The sequence below is a fragment of the Cyprinus carpio genome, chromosome A10 (assembly GCF_018340385.1).
Source record: "Cyprinus carpio isolate SPL01 chromosome A10, ASM1834038v1, whole genome shotgun sequence".
In the NCBI taxonomy this organism is placed as follows: Eukaryota; Metazoa; Chordata; class Actinopteri; order Cypriniformes; family Cyprinidae; genus Cyprinus; species Cyprinus carpio.
This window is the reverse complement of record NC_056581.1, coordinates 4,696,290-4,717,714: the sequence shown is the minus strand read 5'-3', so window position 1 is coordinate 4,717,714 and position 21,425 is coordinate 4,696,290. Positions and strand designations below refer to the sequence as shown.

At 36.9% G+C, this 21,425-nt stretch overlaps 2 protein-coding genes and 1 pseudogene across 2 annotated transcripts; 2 read left to right on the top strand and 1 right to left on the bottom strand.

Moving 5' to 3' along the window:
* Positions 1-501: 501 nt before the first annotated feature.
* Positions 502-3,480, top strand: LOC109078349 (voltage-gated hydrogen channel 1). The gene is made up of 6 exons (XM_042764808.1): positions 502-650; positions 1,681-1,888; positions 1,972-2,076; positions 2,207-2,438; positions 2,751-2,863; positions 2,948-3,480. Exons 2-6 carry the CDS (start codon positions 1,709-1,711, stop codon positions 3,002-3,004), a joined length of 687 nt encoding a protein of 228 aa, XP_042620742.1. The 5' UTR covers positions 502-650; positions 1,681-1,708; the 3' UTR covers positions 3,005-3,480.
* A 223-nt stretch (positions 3,481-3,703) lies between these two features.
* Positions 3,704-7,155, bottom strand: LOC109097808 (annotated as a pseudogene).
* Positions 7,151-20,452, top strand: LOC109097529 (protein phosphatase PTC7 homolog). Its single transcript, XM_042764807.1, has 6 exons — positions 7,151-7,658; positions 11,641-11,820; positions 14,211-14,409; positions 16,905-17,028; positions 17,877-18,006; positions 18,119-20,452. The coding sequence occupies exons 1-6, from the start codon at positions 7,457-7,459 to the stop codon at positions 18,175-18,177; spliced, it is 894 nt and encodes a 297-aa protein (XP_042620741.1). The 5' UTR covers positions 7,151-7,456; the 3' UTR covers positions 18,178-20,452.
* The last annotated feature ends 973 nt before the right edge of the window (positions 20,453-21,425 follow it).

Here is a 21,425-nt window from a genome sequence, read left to right as displayed (position 1 = left end):
TATCTATCTATCTATCTATCTATCTATCTATCTATCTATCTATCTATCTGTCTGTCTGTCTGTCTGTCTGTCTGTATGTATGTCTGTCTGTCTGTCTATCTGCCTGTCTCTCTCTCTCTGACTAACTTGAAACCTTTCCATTTAGCTATCTAGTTTCCATGAAATCATCCTGCATGTTTAAATAATAGGGAAAAAAGGGAATCTTTTGACTACTTCTTCAGTTTATCTGGTCCCGTGCACATTCCTGTATTATGTCCAAGGATTTGGAAAAAATCTTCCATGTCACTTCCTTCAGGCTGCATCCTGTGCAGAGGATCACGTCCTTGACTGTAGAGGCGGAGTTTAGCACTCACTGCAGAACACAAGATCCAGGGGGCGTGGTCGGATCCACATCTAAGGGGTGGAGATTGGTAGGTTTAGGCGTGGAGCTCTGGGAGATGGGTGGGTTTAGGAATCAGAGGGTGGAGACGGGTAGGTTTAGGTGTATGTAAGGTGGGAGGAGTTGGATCTGGTTCCAACCACGCCCCCTAGATCTTCTGCAGTGAGGGCCATAGGGGCAAAGTTTTTCACAGAATTCGGATTGTTGCTCCCAAAAGCTGCGAACAAATGCTGAGTTCGCCTTTAGCAACACTGTTTCAGCAACACAACAGGTAAATATACATTTTGCGTCATTTTAACTTTTCGTACCTTTTAAACTGAGCGTGCATTAAAAAGATTCACTGAATAATGTGAAAAATGTTAATGTCACGGTCGAATTCATGTGAAATTAGAATTAAAATTACCAGATGCATTAGCAGTTTTCCTTAAAGTCAGTCAAATGCCTTACATTTAGTTCGATATTCGGAAAAGTGTGTGTAAAATTGCTGACATTTGAATGTTCAAATGCAGGAAATCACGAGTTAAGCTCAAGTCACGGATGAAGAGTCAGTGTTTTATGTTGCATGACACTGTCGCACGAAAGACAGAACAAAAAACGCTTTATACCTGAGTATTGTGTAGTGATGCTGCGCTTATGTTGTATTCATTGTTTTGCGTTGTTTCTTAAAGTAAGATCTCCGTTGAGGATTTTTTGTAGATGGTGGCACGCGAAACTTTTTCTACAAGGTCAAGATTTAAAGTGGCGATAGTGTCACTATTGTATTGAACTGTCTTTTCATACAACACATTTTAGATTTGATTAACTAACATGTGTTTTGCCTCTTCATTTTTATGAATTCTGTTATATTTATAATTTAAAAATTATAAATTAGAATTTTTTGATTGATCATTTTCATATTTCTGAATATTACCGTTTACATTTTTCATTAACTGATTTATAAAATACTGTTTAATACTGCCTTTTGCTGTTTAAATGCTGAACATGAAGGTGTAACTGGATCTTTAATAGCTGCAGGTTACATGTGACAACAATAGTCTGTGCCCTGCAGTGAACTGTATGTTTCTTGTTATAGTGTTATCGTTAAATAATAAGATCGTTATATATTTTTGGAACAAGGTTGCAGGGCATGTGTCTAAATACATAAATTACTTTTAATAAAACGCCCTGAGAAATATTCACTTGAGTAAGTGACAGCTAGCTGTCTTCATTATTGAAATTTGGCCATAATTTAACACATTCACAAATTCGAATACTTTATGTATGATTCAAATACAAATTAAAAATCTTTAATTTTCTGTTAGTGTTCAACTCATGTGAACCCCGAGAAAAATGTCCCGTTTTCTGAAGCATTTCACAGCGGTGGGTGACGAGCGAAACACCGCCGCACAGTGGCAGGACGCGGAACTGCACGATGCCAGTGAAGACTTGGAGAACGCCACAGGACAGCACCTGGGACAGGTCAGCTTCAGGGACTCCCTACGCCGCCTCTACAGTACAGAGAGGTTCCAGGTAAATGTTTAAACTCTTTATATGTATATATAATGTTGTTTACATGATTTAAAGTAATAATGGACTGTTATTTTCTTGATTAGATTCTTGTTGTTTGCTTGGTTGTCTTGGATGCCATTTTTGTTCTGTGTGAGTTGCTTATTGACTTGTCTATCATACAAGCAGATCATCACGGAATCGCTCCGCAGGTGAGTCGGCTTCAGATGCCTAGTCGGCAAAAAAACATGGATGTCATATTTCTGTTGACAGATGACACATTATATGTCAGCGATTATTCTGAAGTTATCCTCTATCCAAATGTTCCTGCAATTATTCCAGGTATTCCATTATCTCAGCCTCGCCCTTCTCACATTCTTCATGGTGGAGCTGTCTGGAAAAATCTATGCGTATCGTCTAGAACTCCTCCACCATAAGTTTGAAGTGTTTGATGGGATTGTGGTGGTGGTATCCTTCATCCTGGACATTGTATATATCTCAAAGGAAGATGCATTTGATGCCATGGGGCTTCTGATCTTGCTCAGGTTGTGGAGAGTGGCCAGGATCATAAATGGTATGGGAATTATTTTGACCCAGCAATACCCAGCAACTAAGTATTAGAAAAATTTTCCAGGATGTTTAACTCACCAAACTGCTGGTGTTAGGAATTATTGTTTCCATGACACTCACAATCTAACCGTGGGGGTTCACCAAGGTTCTGTACTTGGTCTATTTGACTTAAGTAATTACATGTTTATGTACATTATCACTAAATATCTCTATGGAAAATTCATGCAAGTTTTACTTCTGGAACCTGGCTGTTACATTATTCTCTAATGTCTAGTCTAATCATTTTATTTTCCTTTCTTACTTTGCTCTCTTATAGGTATCATAATGTCTGTGAAAAATCGTGCCCATCACAAAGTTCAGAAAATAAAAGAGATCAATGAAAACCTTGTTCATCAAATCAATGAACTTCAAGAGCGAAACACAAAAATGGTGAGTAGCTCTTCTTAAAAATCAGTCATGATTAATTAAATTAATTATTAAACTGATAGTGGTTTTAATTTAATCTTTCAACAGGACCAAGAAAACGCCAAGCTTCGTGTGCTCTTAAAACAGCATGGCATTGAGTTTTGATGCTCCAAGGTTATTCATTAAACACATCACAACATGAGACTGAGTTTAAGACTAATCATGTCTATTCATTCCATATGGAATGTAAAGAAGGTCAGATTACAGTGTGATGTGTTTATTGTCATTCAAAGCCAAGCTGATCTCGATCTCTGTCCCCTGGCAGATATTTAACAGCACACATAAAGGGAGATGGTTTTTAAAGCCAGTGACTCATGTAGGTCAAACTATAAAATAGGGAAATCTATAAAGTAAACAAGTTAAATATACTGGAATTTTAAACTTGCCTAAGTAGATTATAAGATGATTGATTTTTATTCTAAATCACTATTTTCCAAAATCATTATCAGTATTGTTGTTTTATCTAAGAACTGTACATTTAATGTTTTCTCATTATAAAAGTGAATGTTTATGAGCAACTGAAAGCTATGGAATAAATACTATTTTGTAAATGAGATATGAAATATAAACAGACGAACATATCTGCCTGGCTGATTAATTTGTTTATTAACAGTAGTGGCATTTCGCTCATGTAACAGATCCAAAATTAACAACAGATTTTACAACGGATAGTGCACGCTTTCTGTTCTTAAGTGTTTTAGTGAGTTTTGAGTAAATATTATTAAAAACAGTGTTCATTCCACAATTTGTGCATGTCTTTGTACTGAAATTGAATTCAGTATATTGTTTCATATACAACTATTGTTCCACATTAGCCCACTAGTAAGAAAATATTCTTTATTTTTAAAAATGTTAATCAGAGCATTTATATATATAGATAGATAGATAGATAGATAGATATAAAAGACAATAAGTATACACTATATACAACTTTAAGTGAGACACAACTTTCAAAGAAACATGGTTCCTGAAACAGTGGTACTCCTTTCATGTTGCTGCCGAAAAAGATACTGAAATATATAAATATAATATATAAATGGAAAGAAAAAGTCAGAGCATCAATTGTAGGAGGAACTTTGAATCCTGGACTGGCAAATGCAGACACATCAACAAATCTCACTGAGCTAGCTTGTGACAGACAAAAGACCATCTGCACTGGTAAGGAGGACCTAAACAAAGAAAGGTTCCAGTGTTAACTTCTGATCTAATTTCACATGAAATATGTAATGATTTGTGTTTACTAAATACAACTATTAAGTTATCGCTGTAAGTCAAAAACAATGTTCTGGTATTTTTAACTTCCCAACTTCTGGTGTTAGTAATGATTGTTTCCATGACGCTCACAACCTGAGCCTTGGGGTTCAGCAAGGTTCCGTACTTGGTCCATTTTCCTTCAAGATGGTAAGACAGTGGTATGTACAAGCCTGTGTGCCCTTGGTAAACCATAAAAAGATTGAAGCAAGACATTCGTTGTAAGAATAAACTGTGCTTTACAAATCAGCTTTGCAACATCATGGTGACCACCAGCCAAGTTTACATGTCAACATTTCCTCTAACTTAAACATTTCTCTTTCACTTCACTTCAGCATCAGATCTCCACTCCACACATAGAGAAAATGATAATAAGTAGGCTGTTTACCGATGCTATGGTTTGGTTCTGTATTGGCATCCAGTCCAGGGGTTTCTGAGGCAACGAAATCCCAAATGAGGCTACATGGTCAGGGAAGCTCTGGCCTTATATCGCCCACAAAATGACTTCAGATACCAGAGAACAATTAATTCCATTGGACAACCTACAGGACATTAATGCACATAAAATAGTAATGGTGATGAATATTACACACAAATCATTATAACAACAGCCTCTTACTTGAGAGTGCAGCCTGATACCATGCCAATCCCAAACAGGACAGGGGAGCTCCGAGATGAGCCAAGCAAGCGATCCTGATCCCCAGAGTTTTGGAGGATAGTAATGAATAAGTGATAAGTGATAAGTGATCCTTTTGGGTCAGCGGACTGAACTATCCCAGTAAAACAGAGGTCAAGGACATAAATCCTATCATGATATTGAAAACACCAGCAATTGCTTTGGTGTTTGTGTTAATTGTTTTAGTTATCCTGAACTTAGTTTAGAGAAATGTCTAAACAGATGAGGAAAAACTGTGTTGTACATATCAGGGAATAAATAACTGATGTGCAGTGCTAATGTATGATGCAATTGGTTATGTTTCATAACAAAGCAGACATCTAATTTATAATAAAGGATATTCTGCTGTTCTTGTCCCAGCCACTAGGGGCCGTCCCACCACATAGCCAGGATTGCCACTAAATAACAACACTGGTGTGCTAGAGATCTCCTGTCAATGGATTTACAAAAAACTATTATTTCCTTTTTGTAAAATAAAATTAATAATTTTTTACATAATCTTTAAAAAAAATAATACATTTCAAATAATTAAAATTATTTCAAGGAAATATGTAAAGGGTAGAATTAAATACCTGCAGGAATGTAATCTGAAACTCTTGCTGAATGGGCACCATGACGCTTTTAATGGCTTAATTTTTTATTTCAAAACTGATGCAGTCACATTCAGGATTTCCCTAGCTTCACTGTATCTGAAAGTGTACTTCACCTGACAGAAAAGTTATGGTTTTATTAAACAGCTTATGATTCCTTATACTTTTCAGATTTCTGATTAGTAACATATAGATTATGTTGCACACCTGCTGTACAACGTCATTACAGACGTCACCAGACTCCAGAAGCACAGGAAAATAGGACACAAGGTCAGCTGGGTCCACCGGTGTCTGTGTGCCCTCTAAAGACGTCAGAGTAATGGCTGCCGCCTTCACACCAATGACCTCCGGTGACAAACAGAAAGCATGTCAAATGAATATGCAGAGGCAATGTCTTTAATGCAAATAGTACATCATATGATATTCTATTGAAAAATTGCTTACTTTGGCTTCCTGGATCTTTCCCTATATAGAGAAAAAAAACAAGGGTTGTTAAATAACCTCTTTCAGACTTTGGTTTGAAGACTGAGATGTGACGAGGAACTCAGAATAGATGTTCAAATTAATATAAGTCTCCAAGCACAGAGCTTCTAGTGTTTCACAATCTCGCGCCAAATCAAAGCTCCTCACACATCTGCTAGTCTGGTCCTTCAGAAAACCTGTAAAACAACAGGGTTATCTATGTTTAGCAACATATTAGAACATCTAGTCAGGTGCAAGAGACTCAACCCCAACAGGAAAACATCACAAAAATGATAAGAACAAACCACTAACTGTACATATCACACTGCTTCAGATATGAATATTGCCTCAAAACACAAAGCTTGTTGTTGCTATTAAAATGGGTGAAAAATGCAGCATTAACATTTTCTTCAGAACAAGTTATCTCAGCCTTATTCACTGTTTGAATGACATCTCCATACTGAGGACAGAACAGAGACAGAAATGTTGCTTAACCTTATGAAGCCTGTATTATATTTTGACCTCTTAATTATGAACTTGATCAAAGGTATAGCTGATTATCCATACATCATTTTTTTTAAATCATGTTCAAATGTGAGTATCAAATACGATCCATTACGAAACTTGAGGAATGTTTATTTGTTTGTCTCTCAATCATCATTGTATTGCATTGCATTATATGTTTCCCCCACAATAAAACTACAGAGCTTTGATTATAAAACTAAGCATTTAAATATTATATACTTTAAGACCTGTTATTGGTTGATATCGATTGATGGATAGCTCCAGCTCATAATTTACTGTGCTGTTATAAAGATCTCATTGATTTACAAGCTATCAGAATTTCATCCCACTTTTGCGCCATATAAACATCAGAAGAATGCAAGAAATTGCATATTTTTGCTCATTTTTAGGCCTCTGAATAAAACTAGTTGTTTTCTCCTTAAGTTTGAGCTCCATTATAAGTCATAAAAGCCTGATGTCATCAAATACGATACTTAAAAAACAAAAAAGAACTTTTTCATGTTTTCAATGTGAGTGTTTCTTATTAAAATGAAGTGTAAAGCAACGTTTCGACTTAAATACTCCACATCAATACAGAATAGCAATGCAATGGAAAAATAAACGAAGATGGTTTCATTGTCGTCTCCACATAAGTCAGAAGAGCGATCAATATTTTAGTTTAAAGCGCTCCAGCACGTGTTCTTCCACTACGTCAAACGTCCTTGGGTTTCCCTATGACTTCCACTAGGTTCTACGTCACCGCAGCCGGTCATGTGACCTCAGGACCCGTATGTGCTTGTCTCCGTAACACTGGAGAACGCGAGATGATGTCGGATGGGACGGAGTGTACTGGAGTAACTTTGTCTGTTAAATCCGCCAAGACATAAAACAGCCACACAGCACACGCTCCCGGCACTCACTGAAGAAAGGAGGCTTGCATCACTCTTAAAGCGGCTCGCTTCGGCTCGTGTGTTTGGTCTGCGGCGCGCGGAGCCGGATGTCGGCGCACAGAGGCGGACCCTAGAGAGACGGAGACGGGCTCGGCAGCTGCGCGCTTACCGCATACCGTCGGGGATGTTATCGGTACTCTCCTATGGCAGGATCGTGGCCAGGGCTGTCCTGGGCGGACTCTCGCAGACGGACGGCAGAGATTACAGCCTGGTCACGGCCAGCTGCGGCTTCGGAAAGGACTTTCGGAAGGGGATCCTGAAGAAGGGCATGTGCTACGGCGACGACGCCTGCTTCATCGCCCGGCACAAGTCCGCGGATGTCCTCGGTGAGCACCTGCGAAATTCAGTTTGTTATATATCACCTGTACATATTGTTATGGCACGAGTATGCACGGTGAGCAGCTTGTCGGGGATTTCTAACTATGAAAACGACCTTCACGGCACGCGCATTTCGTTCATTAGTCCAGCCCTCACCTGAAATAACCCCCTCTTCGTGACTCTCTGGGATATACCTGATCCCGCCTGTAGATGTAACACGCGTTCCTTAAATATGGAGCAACCGCTTATAAATATTATACATCACAAAACGCATATAAAATATACATTTAATGCGAAACGAGTTTGGGTAATCCAGTTTGACCTTTGACCCAGAAAGACGCATAGCGCGACCAGCGGCGGAAACTAGAATGACTTCCCCGTGAAACATTTCCATCATGGAAATAAATGACATGTTGTTAAAGTCAGGTGTTCTTAACATTAATAGATTCTCCGATCGTGTGTGTTGACTCTGTAAATGTAATTTACGCCGCGAATATTTAAGTAATTCGACCTGTTTAAAGAATGCAATGGGCTACATGCATAACGCATGTAACGTAGACTAATTTTATTTATTTATGCTGTAACTCGATTATATTATGTAGGAGTCGTAACTGTTGCAGGGGCTCTTGTAAAGGTCAGAATGGTTGCGCATGGACGCGGCCATGTTTAGTCACCTCCACGGTCCTGCGACACACACCGGAGGCTTCAGATTGACTACAGAAACATTCTCTGACATATTTACAACCTATGATCATAATCCTCAAATGATAGTACCCTATAGTTTTCGCAGCAAGAGCTCAGAATAAAAGAGCTCAGAATAACGTGCAATGCTCCTCAAGTTAACAAGATACAGGGAAACAAAGGATTGCCTGTTACATTCACGTGCTACAAGCAATGTTCGGCTTTTGTTCCAGACTCAGCAGCGCGTGAGTAGCAGAGCAGCTGTTCAGCACGAAAGCTACTGCGGCTCTGCGTAACGTGCGTCAAAATACCAGATACTGCATTTATTGACCACTATTAAACGAGCCTTTTGCATTTTCCCAAGTGGTGCGTGTGCAATACTCGGTCGATATAGACTAGTGCAGTAATCAGGTTCCAGAAGTAAAAAATCCCATTAAAGTTTCTTAACCGGGATTTTATTTTTAAAGCATTAACATACAAGACCTGCTGTGAGTTGCGAGATTGTTAAAACAATGGTAAATGGTTTTGTTAAAGACATAGGCCCATTTATTTTTAACTAATTCATTTTTCAAATAATGGTTTAACCGCTAAAAGACTACATTACCCATGATTCTGCAGCGAAATCTACACCAATCAGACAATCGCAACAAATTGAGTCAGTCTCCCTGCACTTGCAATTTGCTTAAATTTGTATAAATATGCATATTTTGCAATCAATGTAAAATATACCACTTCTGTATGTAAAATCGGCATATTTAAATCAGTAGTTTTATATTTATGTCACTGGAGAGGCTTCATGGGATTGCAGTTCCTTCCCTCATTAAAGCTTTTAAGTATAGACTTTGTCTTTTTGTCCGATACTTTTTTGCTTCAAATCACAGTTTGTTGTGATTCACTTCACAACTGGTTGGTTTGTTCACATCGTCTCCCGTTATAAACTTGACTTAACTGAGTGAATAGTGAATTCCTCTATTTACCGTCACATGTCTTTAAAGGTCCGTAGATGATTTTCACTTTCCGCTCCAATTAGCTTAATGAACTGGTCTTATAAAACAGGAATAAAAAGCTCGGGGGTTTATTTGGTGCCCTTATTAATTCAGTGGTCTGTTTTCTCAGTGGTTCCTGTTGAAGGTTCAGGAGGGTGTGAACCTTTGAAATCACTTTATCTGTTGGATGCGAGTTGTTCAGTGAAACACTTTTCCAGGAGTTCGCAGAGATTTGCTCGGTCATGGCCAGAAACGGACCTAAATGCAACAGTCATTACAGCTGAACATTGGAACCAATCACATATGTAGCTTTTTATTGTCCCAGTTTTTGCAGACATTTGATGTTCCTTTTAACAGCAATAAAAAGTGATCATATACGACTAAAGAGCGGCTTGCTTAGAGGTTTCACTTTTATCATTTGTAGCTGTGCCAACTGGAAGTAATGTTATTTTCACTCACGTTGATGGTATGCCCAAAGTCTATAAATATGCTAACACATTATTTCCATGTCATATTATATGTCATACATTTATGGCCAAATTATGGCCCTACAAAAATGCACTGCAAACCATTTATTTATTTATTTGCATTTTAAAAATCACAATTTTTTATCAGGAAAATCTTAATTAGATTTTTCCTCCAAATCGTGCAGTACATGTTATATGTTTATATATATATATATATATATATATATATATATATATATATATATATATATATATATATATATATATATATATATATATATATATATATATATATATATATATATATATATATAAATAAAAATGGCAATTATACCAATTTTAATTCAGCTAATTAAATACAATGGGTCAAAGACATGTTCCCAATAATAAAGAACATGAAAAACATTTTAAAAAAGTAATTTAAAACAAGTCAAATTCTTAGAAATATTATCTTTCCATTCATGTTCATAATTTTGCAAAACATTTATACCATTTTCAAGAAAAGTTTCAATTGAATGTCTGTGAAATTGTAAAACGTAATAAATATCACATTCATAAATGTCACTGTTTATGGGCGGTCGCACCACATGACATGAGACACTTTTTAAAGCCAGTGTAGAAATCGAATAAACACCCGTCTGTCATTTAACACGGTACGTTAAATACAGATGCACACATATGCTCTGGGTGACACAAAAGTTGCACTTCATACATAAAGTGGACTTGTTCTATGGCAGCACCGGAATCTAACTTCAAATGTGTGCTGGTGTAAACAAATGGATGTTAGTTTCCTTTAGCTCTTCTGCTATGGTAAATACGGTCATCTCAGGTTAATGTTTATGGAATAAAGATTTGAGTCATGGAATCACTTATGTGACGTCTGGATGTTGGACATCTATGTGGCATTATAAAAAACATTTCTTCCTGTAAAGTGTTACGATATAGCATGCATCAGGTTATATAGTCGCATTCTCTCTAAGGTTTTTTTTTTTTTTTTTTTTTTTCGCAGCGTTGTGATGAACAGTTGGTCTTGTTTGCAAAGCTCCATTGAAATGTTAATGGTAGCTTTATTTTGAGCTGCTCTAAAAAGTGTTTAACACTGATAAGCCACCCCTCATTCCTTTTGAGCCTGGGTCTCTCTTTGAGCCCATGCAATCTCTTGATCCTCGACAAGCGTGTGTGGTTACAGTGTGAAGTCAGAGTGAGATGTCACAGTATTGGTGATAGGGAGTGACTAACTAAAAGTAGAGACGCTACTAATGACAATTTGCAGCAGTGTGACAGTAGCTCAGCTGTTTTCAGTAAATCATAGTAATAATGTTAGTAGCAGTGTAATGTATGAAAACGCTGCGTTATAGTATTTATTATTGCTGTGTTATATTGCAGGGTCACATGGAATTGCTCTGTACACTTCAACAGTTGTAATACGATATCACATTTTGTGGCGTCTTTTTTAAAAAACATATTTCAACAAATAATACACCTTAAATGTAAAAATATGAAATCTAGTAGTGTATTGCAAAGTTTGCATTCATTTAATTAAGCTAAGAGGTCACACCCATCTTCTGTTTGTCATGTCGAATTGTCAAGTTCACTATTTTGTGGTCTAAAAGGCTTCAGTAACGTAGCGATATATGAAGCACAACTCGCATTCACTTGAGCGGAATCTTTACTCAAGGTTGTGCGGATTCCTATTAAAATGACTGGATTTGGCCATCGAAAATTAAAAAAAAAAAAATCGGAAACTGCAATCCTTCTTTCCCTTTTGTCCAGTTGTCAGAAGTTTGGTGTTAAAGCTATTAGGGTTGAGGAAATGCAGAGTTTACAGTATCTTTCTCCTTGTGCTTTCCTCTCAGGTGTTGCGGATGGCGTCGGGGGCTGGAGGGATTACGGCGTGGATCCGTCGCAGTTCTCCGCCACCCTGATGAGGACGTGTGAACGTCTCGTGAAGGAGGGCCGCTTCACTCCCAGCAGCCCCGTGGGCATCCTGACCTCCGGCTACTATGAGCTCCTGCAGAACAAAGTACCGCTGCTGGGTAAGATCATATCTACACACACACCAAACCATACAGTGAGCCACACACTCACTGCCGCTTTTACAGGATAAATAAATCAAACAGCTGCAGGATGACTCGCAGTCCTTGTGTCGTGATGTACAGCACTGATTCTTGTCCAAGTTATTTTTTTCCTATTTAATGTCAATAAAATAAAAGATTGACTGTTATGAGTCGCAAATTTCAGATATCTCAGTGCTATTTTAGTTTTATTTATTTTCTATTATAGAATTTATTAATATTTTGAATTAGCTTTTATTTTTACATTTTTTGTAATTGTATTTTTGTTCTATTTATCTTTTATTTTGTTGTAGTTTTAGTATTTGTAGTACTTCAACTTTAATTTTTTTTTTAATTCATCTAATATTTATATAATGTTTTATTTCATTTAACACATTTTTTTAAAATAATTTAGTTAACAATAATTACAAATTAGTGATTGATTTTGAATGCTCTATATAGACCACAACTAAACTTCCAATTAGGGCTGTCACAATTCCTCGATTAAATTTAAGTACTCGATTATAAAAAAAAAATCCTCAGTTGCATTTTTGGTCTTTATTAACCAGCCAAATACAGAAAGTGGTGTATTCCACAGACAAGAATCCATGAAAAACATTATTAGACAGTCTTCCAAGGCTGCACGAAATATTAAAACCATTAAAAATCACGATAAAGCATAGTGCTATTGTGAATTCAATTAAATAAATATATGCACTGCAAAATGCAACCATTTGGTCACAGTCTGGAGCCCTGAAGTTTCTGATGTAACACTAAGAGCAAAGACTGAGAGTAAAGTTAGATTCTCTAACAAGGCATTGGATTACCAAACATGCAACCGATCTTCTTTTTGCTGAAACCTGACATCGCAGGCTGTTAGAAAAGTCACTCTGAGTTGTTTGCCTCTTTAAAAAGTGACCTGCTTTTATTTTGGGAAGGCACGTGGAGCGATAAAGGTCTGTGGGTGACTGTTCTAAGACAAGGTCGCTTGGACTACAAGACAAGACAAGATCGAGGGAAGGAAAGATTGTGACAGACTGGGAGGCCAGCAGCATACAGCCTAATTAAAGATGCCTGTATTTTTAGTGTTCAGCCTAAAACGGGATCAGTGGGAAATGCTACTTAAAAAAAAAAAAAAAAAAAAAAAAATAGGTTAACAAAATGGTTTAAATTTGTTAACATTTATTAACATGTTAGGTGTCATGAACTAACAATGAACAATACCGCATTTCTGATTTTTTAGTTTCTACCTACACTACTGTTCAAAAGTTTGGGTCAGTAATATTTTTTAATGTTTTTGAAAGATGTATCTTTTGTTCATCAAGGCTGCATTCATGCAGCAAGCGCAGTAATATTGTGAAATAATATTACAATTTAAAATAACTGTTTTTTTATTTGAATATATTGTTATATTTTTTTTATTTATTTGATGTTTTGTTGTATTTTATTTCTTTTTTAGTATATTGTTAAGTGTAATTTGTTCCTTCTGAAATCATTCTAATATGCTGATTTGCTGCTTAAGAAACATTTCTGATTCTCAATGTTGAAAACAACAATGTTGAAACCGTGATATGTTTTTTTTCAGGATTGTTTGGGAAGAATATTCAAAAGAACATAATTTTTTTTAAAATAGAAATCTTATGTTACATTATAAATATCTTTACTGTCACATGATAAATTTAAAACGTCTGTGATGAATAAAAGTATTAATTTCCTTAAAAATATCTTACAGACATTTGAACGATAGTGGCATTCTAAGATATTTTAACATTTACAAATTTACTAAATTATTTAATATATCATGAACAAACATTAAGTATAAATAATGGTATGCTTATCAACACAAACCTCGATTGACAAAATTGCAGTAAAAAAGTTTGTTTGCATTAATGTTAACAAACTGAACCTTATTGTAAAGCATTACTGATGTGTTACACGAAAAGTACTCATTACTTTTGCATTACTTTGTGTCACTGTCAGTTATGCTTTGCTTGCAGATGTTTAACACATGGTGGTGTTTTTTTTATTTTTATTTTTTATTTTTATTTTTTTTTTTACAGTGGACATGTGATTGTCACCCTAACATTATTTACATGCAACAATTTCACCCTGCATAGATGTTGCTTGTAGTATAGACAGCTTTTTATATAATAGGATCCACAGTGCATTATGGCACGCGCTTGCTGTCATGCACAGTATGTAGATTACATGACTATGCTATGGGGACAAAAGTAAGTAAATAAAAATTAGCAAAGTGTTAACTGTTACATTTGAATATAAAAAAAATTAATGTATTATAGTGTCAATTATAAAAACTCAGTATATGTTATTTGTAACTTCATTATTTGTTTTTGTCTCTCTGTCTCTTCTAGGGAGTAGCACAGCTTGTATAGTCGTTCTGGATCGTCGGAGTCACAGGATACACACTTGTAATCTGGGAGACTCCGGCTTCTTGGTGGTTCGGGGTGGAGAGGTGGTCCATCGGTCAGACGAGCAGCAACACTACTTCAACACACCCTTCCAGCTGTCCATAGCCCCGCCGGGGGCAGAGGGCCTGCTGTTGAGTGACAGGTGGGTCAGTGACACTCGCTGATAGCGGATACACTCACTCAGTATCACAGATGGTTGTGTGTCACAGATCAGTGTCACAGACATCTGCTTGTGGGGCCGTTTGGCTTTTACATCAATTAATAGTGTAAGAAGCATCTACTGTAGGAGCCAACACATTGATCTGGTGCTTACACAGGCCATGTGAGTTTGATTTATTACATTCACCCCTCTTACTTCCATCATTCCCTGTCCTGTCTTTCTCTACTGGATCTATTCATTTATTAAAGATACATTAAATATGCAATTAATACATACAGTGACTTGAATATACCTCTGCTGTAGCAATTATGTTTTAATTTATATATAAAAAAATATATATCATTTAATATAAAAAATATTTTGTATTTTATTATTTTTGGTTGGTGGGGGGGGGGGTATTGTAGTAAGATTATATCTTTATTGGGTCATTTGGCATAATTATTTTTTTTAGAACTTAATAAGTTTTGGTAAAATATTATAAACAACTGTAAAACATTTGCTAAATCAAAGTCATGTGATGCAACCAATGTGCAGAAACATGCTGAAAGGAAAAGAAAAAACAGGAAATTATGTCATATATATTTGCAGACCCCTTTGACTTTGTCAAGGTCAATAAATCAAGTTAAGTGGAGATTGTAAAATGACACACAACCTCCAAAAACTTTGTTAATAAAAAAAAAAATGAAAAAAAAAATTAAAATAGTTAATAGCCTTCATAAACATATATATTTTTTAAAAACCATTTGAAACATTTCTGAATTCTAGTAATAATATATGCATTCTTTTTCCTTTTTAGTATTAGTTGAGATTCTCCTGAACCATGTAGAAGTGAGAACAGCCAAAGAGTTCTGCCTAAAGCACCCAAATAATGTCAATGCCATGTGATTCTAGTTCCTCACTGTCGCAGTATTGCCAGAGGCACACATCCAAACATGCAAGTGCAAATACCCAGAACCTCCAATCAAAGAGAGAGGGTGGTGAAGCAAACCCATTCCTTTCAGCCAGTCAGCATTGTGCTGAGCACTTGTTTACATTTTTTTTCAAGTCCCAGTAGAGGGCGTGATTATTTTAAGCTCCACATGTCCTGCTAAATTTATTTGGGACCTTTAGTTTATGTCGTCCGGAGTCTGTTATGGCAGACCTCCACACAAAACTCTCATCTAACTTTCTCATGTGCAGCAGGGGATCTGACTTGAGTGTTGGGTTCTGAATGTGCCTCACTTGCACTAAAATATCCTTTTACATGTAGTTTTACATGAATCTATATATTCATTTTGGAGCCTCCTTTGAGTTCCATGTGAACTGTTTTCTACAATGAAAACTGTTAACCTGGAACTCAAAAAAGGAAAATGCTGAGTTTTGGAATCAAGACAGAGTTCAGGTGTTGCAAGTCTTCTGAGATAGAAATGACTGATCATTTTAGTCATTTAGCAGATGCTTTTTATCCAAAGAAAATTCATCTGAGTTTATCATAGAGAGGCAACAATATTCTTAGTACCAAGTTTCTAGAGTTCCTCTGTTGTTGGGGTTAGAGTTAACTGCTAGAGGAAGAGGTGTCTTGAACTTGCGATAGTCTAAGCACATCTTGTAGAAGTTCATTCCATCACAGAGGAACAGAGATAGTGAAGCTTCTAGAAAGTGACTTTGTACTGTGTTGTTTGAACAGTTCTCTAACCTTAAGTTAGTAAGTTCACTAACCCTTTTGAAAAAATTCATACCGTGTGAGTAATTCAAACTGGTTTACCATTTGAACCAGTATATCGTCCAGTAGTACTTGAATCCAGTGCAAAATCTGTGTAGGGAAAATGTTTTGCCTTGTGTGCCTTTTGAGATGACTGTAGTTCATCTGTGCACCTTTAGTAAAAAATGGATATTTCCCCTTTTTGCCTTCTTAAATGTGACCTATAATTGGAGCGCCAATACTTACCCAATGCACTAAGACAGATTAAACTAAAACTCAAAGGATTTGGAGTTTGAAGAGGCCAGTCTGGTTTCTAAGAAAACAACCTGACTGTTGGATTTGGTCCCGAGGTCATGTTGGGTCTGGACGAGTTCTCTTAACCCCAAGTGTCCATTACACTCCGTTTAGGTCAAACTGATCTCAAACTGATCTCTGTTACCCTCTTTGTGCTACTGCTTGAGTTTCAACCCTGATCAAGTGTCTTAGTCTAATTTAGTGGACTAGATCATTGTTTTCCAATTAGCATTTCTACAAAATGACTGGATTGTTGCTCGTAGACATTAATCTGAGAACTGCAGGTCCTTTATGCTTAACATATTGGATTATTTTTTGTTATTTTTCAGTGTAACTCAGAAGGTTATGTTTATTTTTCATAACAATGTTAAAGACTTGGCATCACTCGTGGGTATGTGGGTGGCATAGTAATTAAAATACACTGGTATTGTAGAGTGTTGGCATGTGCCATGTAGGTCTTATATTTGGTTTAACTGTATGTCTTTCCATCTGTCTCTTTCAGTCCTGAGGTGGCAGATAGCGCCTCCTTTGATGTCCAGTTAGGGGACATTATTTTAACCGCTACTGACGGCCTCTTCGACAACATGCCTGACTACATGATCCTGCAAGAACTCAAGAAACTTAAGGTACAGACAATACATGCAATAAATGTGAAGTACTTGGGTGACAGTCAGCTGATTTGGTTTTTGGCTTAAACCAATATTATCGAGATTAGCGTCGGCAGTATATTACCAATTTGTATATGATAGTGTTATGATAGCATAATGATACCTTATGATAGATTACATATGTATATATGATAGTGTTAATAGCAAATAAGACGAAAGTGGAGTCAAGGGGACGAGTGTCAAGAATTACACCCTCCTGCAACATATTTGCTAAATGAAATCCAGTACTTGTTTCTTAATAATTTCGGGATGCTGATTCCAAAAATAGTGCCTGTTTTGCTTAGGTATGTCACAAAGTAGGATGCTTTTCATAGCATTTTTGCTTTTGACATCCATTTGTAAGATGAAGAAATCTTGTATTATTACAAAGACATAATTCATGTCTTCCTCTAGGCCAGGTTACAACCGTCTTTTCAATTCTCAGCCAAATTTCACATGTATAAATGATTGTGAAGTTAAATGATGCATTTGGAGTACTTTTCGTCATTAAAACTGAAGCTTTTGATAACTTAAAATGATAAATTTTGGTGATATTAGGTTTTTTTGCAAACAGCAGATATTTTTTTCAAGAAGCAGGACTGTGTTATCGACTGATACCGATAATCTTAGAATGAAATTGGCCGATATATCAGTCTAACACTATACTTGGTTATTAGTATGATCTCGACCTTTTTCATTTTATGTATCTTCAGGTTAGCTGCTCATGCTGACACACTCACAATTGCCATGTAAATAATCTCCCTGGCCGATATATCGGTATAATATCGGTGGGTACTCTCCACATTTTTCATTTTATTTATCTCCAGAACACCAACTATGATAGTATCCAGAAGACTGCCCGCAGCATCGCTGAACAGGCCCACGAGTTGGCCTATGACCCCAACTACATGTCCCCTTTCGCCCAGTTTGCCTGTGACAATGGGTTGAATGTAAGAGGTGAGTCTTCAAAAAGAGGTTCTTGATTTCCATTACCTTTCTTATCCCAAAACCAGTTTGAATATCCATTATCAGTGGTACTGAACATGTTATTGGTCTGTTTTCATTTTAGGGGGGAAGCCTGACGACATCACAGTGCTTCTGTCCATCGTGGCAGAATACACAGACTGAGCTCGCTCTTCTCTTACACCTGTGTCTTCCACCCCTGCCCTCTTGCACTGCTCCCCATCTCACATCTCACATCTCCCCTTTCCATTCTTCCATCTCTCGAGTAGATCTCCAGTCAACGCAGGGAGGAGGATAGTGTGAACTCGTTGGTGTGGGTGGTGATGCAAGCGGTACAAACTGTCCAAAATTGATGACCTCACTTTTGTCCAAAAGGATTTTGGGAATCTTCAACCTGTGTTGTGAATGAGTCATTTCTAGTTTTCCAAAGGGGAAGGAGAGCCATGCATTACCCACAAAAAGTGGTTTCTTTTTGAAGAAGCTGTTATATTCACTCGTGTAGTTTGTGCAAATGAAAAGTTGTTGTTAAATGCTTGGTTGTCTATGTCTTGAGAGAGAATTTAAGCTTCTCTGAAGTCTATATGAGCTGGAGTGCCTCTGTGTTTGTGTGTGTACGTGTATAACATGTCCTGTTTGGTTGTCGGTCAACTTTGGTTAAGCTGTAACAGAAAGGTAGGTTAAAGTTCAGAAAGAGGCCAGGCTAGATTTAAACCTGTTGGGAAATGCAAGTGCTGGTTAGTTCTGTTCAGACAGAATATCTGCCTCTAGTTAGACAACCTTCCCCTACACTGTCACTTTGTGAGGTCACGGATGATGGATTGCAAGTCCAAAGGTATGAAGGAGATGGGCTATAAATGTACAGCTTGTGTATGGTTCTATAAGATCGAGACTTAACTGCACAGACATCACAGACTTAGTCAGGGTCGTGCCATATTTAAGTTTTCACAGGAATGAAAATGAGGCTGTGAGGGACAGAAGTACAGCGCTTTCAGTGGGTTGTACTGTTGTTTAACTACATGCTGATGAAACATCTTTCCAAAAAACATTCAGTAGATGAAAACTCTATAAAACAGTTTTTAAAGTTGTGATTTGGTGAAAATTACCTAATCTAGGACCTTTATATATTGCATGCCTTTATAAAATCTATCCTTCACATCCTTGTTTTCAATATGGCGTCAAACCTGATGAAGGTCTGTACCAGAGAATGTCACAATCTGCTGATAGACAGATAGACAGCTCACGGGGACAGTGGATGTTGACTGTGAATGCGTGTTGGATGTATATTTACATGACTTCACCTCTCGACCCTCAGAGTTTGAAAGTCTACACGCACAAATGGCTAGCATCTGGCAATGCTTTTCATGAATTGGAAGGTCAGGTATATAAAAAAAAAAGTTTTATTTTTATAAATATTTAGCTTTTAGTAGAAAAGATTTAACAGAATGCAGAATTTAGGGAGCGCTGGTCTTTACGGATCGACTGTAAGGCCCTTCAGCGTTTTCTATGCTCCCTAGCAAGGCTTGGGTTATTTTTTTAACTGAAGGGTATCTAACGCTTTTTGTTTTTTTCCAGTGTCGCTCTAAATTGGTTCTAGAGAACTTTTTCACATTCATGTGCTGCTTTAATTTTGTAAATTATAAATGTGTGAGTGACTACATTATTTATATGAATGTTTTTACCTGTACAATAAAAAATGGGTGACTGATGGGGATTTTATTTCACAAAAGTGACAATTCATGCAGACCGTTGAGTGTGATTGGCTTGCAGTCTTTGGATAAAATGGAACACTGATTCTATGAAAAGCATTAACTATACATAAGTTATATTTTTGTCCAGTTTATTGAGGTTGGAGAAAATTGTAATATTGTTGATATTGTGCATGCCCAGGATGGCAAACCTCAGTCAAGTATGCATTCAATTGGGTAGAAATGACTGATATATGTATAGCCCATGAATAAATGTGCTTTTAAGCTTTATATTTGAAATCCTGTGTAACTAAACATGGAGGTTTGCCATCCTGATATGTCCCACAAAGGCATGGCTCTACAGACAAAGAGGACTATAATCAAGTCCTCAGTTGTGCCTGCAACACAGTTTGACCAGAACTGTGGTCTCTTATTACGTGTGACATCTTGTGGGTTGTGTTCATGTTGAAATTAACATCTCGATCCACATTGTGTAATCGGTAAAGAAAACCAAAGCACGAAAGCCATAAGACCATTATGACCAATGTATTCTCACCCAACGTCTCACTGTCATCTACAAAGACTGCAGATGAATTGTTAAATGTTGAGAGCATCTGCCAGAATCACCAACGTGTCCCATGTCTGCTTTTCTTTATAAATAAATGAAATGGAAATCAACTAAGCCAGTCATGTGTAACGATTATTAAGATCAGTTGAGTACTTGATGATTAAAAATGTGTGATATAGGTCGAAAATGTTTTAGCTGTCTTTTTATTTTTGTCAGTGGTGATGTGTGTGATATCAGCGCCTCTAGAGGCAGCAAATGGAATTGCATTTTTTATTTTTAGAGAATTGGGAATTGGGATTATTTATTAATTATTGATTATTTAATAAGAATTGGGATTATTTATTTTGGATCTGGAAAGTTATAAATAAAATAAATTAGAAAAAAAAATGCATTAGGAACACCCAAACATGTAAATGATAAATAAAATTAAGAATAAACCTGATCTAACAAGTCATTTTTGGATTTGTTTGAATACGTCTCAGTGTGAACGCAACACATGGAACATCATACAAAAGACAAATGCAATGTCATAAAAATTATGTGTTGTTCAATCTGTCCGAATATACACATACACAAACCAATTTGTGTACAGAGTGAACAAAGCCAAAAAAAAACCTGGCTTGAAACCATTATTTTTGCAGTTCTATTTGGCGTCACTGGTGGTGCATAAATGACACGTTTCACCAATAGTGAGTGTCATTGCATGAGATGATGTCGAGACTGAACCTTTTTGTGTCTGGGGTTTTGCCACTTTGTTTGCCACACACACAACACACATTTTTCCGAATGCTCTTGTTATGGCAGATGTGCTTTTATAAATTGTAGTGCAATTTTCCTACATCATCATTTCAAAACAGGAGAGTTGCCTTCCCGAATTGGGCTGATAGTGACTGAACGCCACTCAGATCTGAGAGTGAACCAGGAGTGGCTCCATCATACAAATCAACATGCCATTTGCGCCTTAAATTCTCATACTATCCCATTCAGAGGCCTTTGTGTGGCAAAGCTTGTGTGACTCGTCTGGGTGTTGCTTACAGTAGTGTCCTCGATTCTGGTTGTATCATCTGTCCTCTCCTTTGATGGTTTCTATGGTGCTTCTGCAGTCAAGATGAGTCTCTTAAGCAGACAGTGTGCGAATGAGAACTACACTTTTTGTACAG

Bases quoted from the DNA above. Each gene is read 5' to 3' on its own strand.
- LOC109078349 (XM_042764808.1), top strand. From the start codon at position 1,709: ATGTCCCGTTTTCTGAAGCATTTCACAGCGGTGGGTGACGAGCGAAAC. The intron at 2,439-2,750 runs GTATGGGAATTA...GCTCTCTTATAG, and splicing joins AGTGGCCAGGATCATAAATG to GTATCATAATGTCTGTGAAA. The intron at 2,864-2,947 runs GTGAGTAGCTCT...ATCTTTCAACAG, and splicing joins AAGAGCGAAACACAAAAATG to GACCAAGAAAACGCCAAGCT.
- LOC109097529 (XM_042764807.1), top strand. From the start codon at position 7,457: ATGTTATCGGTACTCTCCTATGGCAGGATCGTGGCCAGGGCTGTCCTG. The intron at 7,659-11,640 runs GTGAGCACCTGC...CTTTCCTCTCAG, and splicing joins CAAGTCCGCGGATGTCCTCG to GTGTTGCGGATGGCGTCGGG. The intron at 17,029-17,876 runs GTACAGACAATA...ATTTATCTCCAG, and splicing joins AAGAACTCAAGAAACTTAAG to AACACCAACTATGATAGTAT.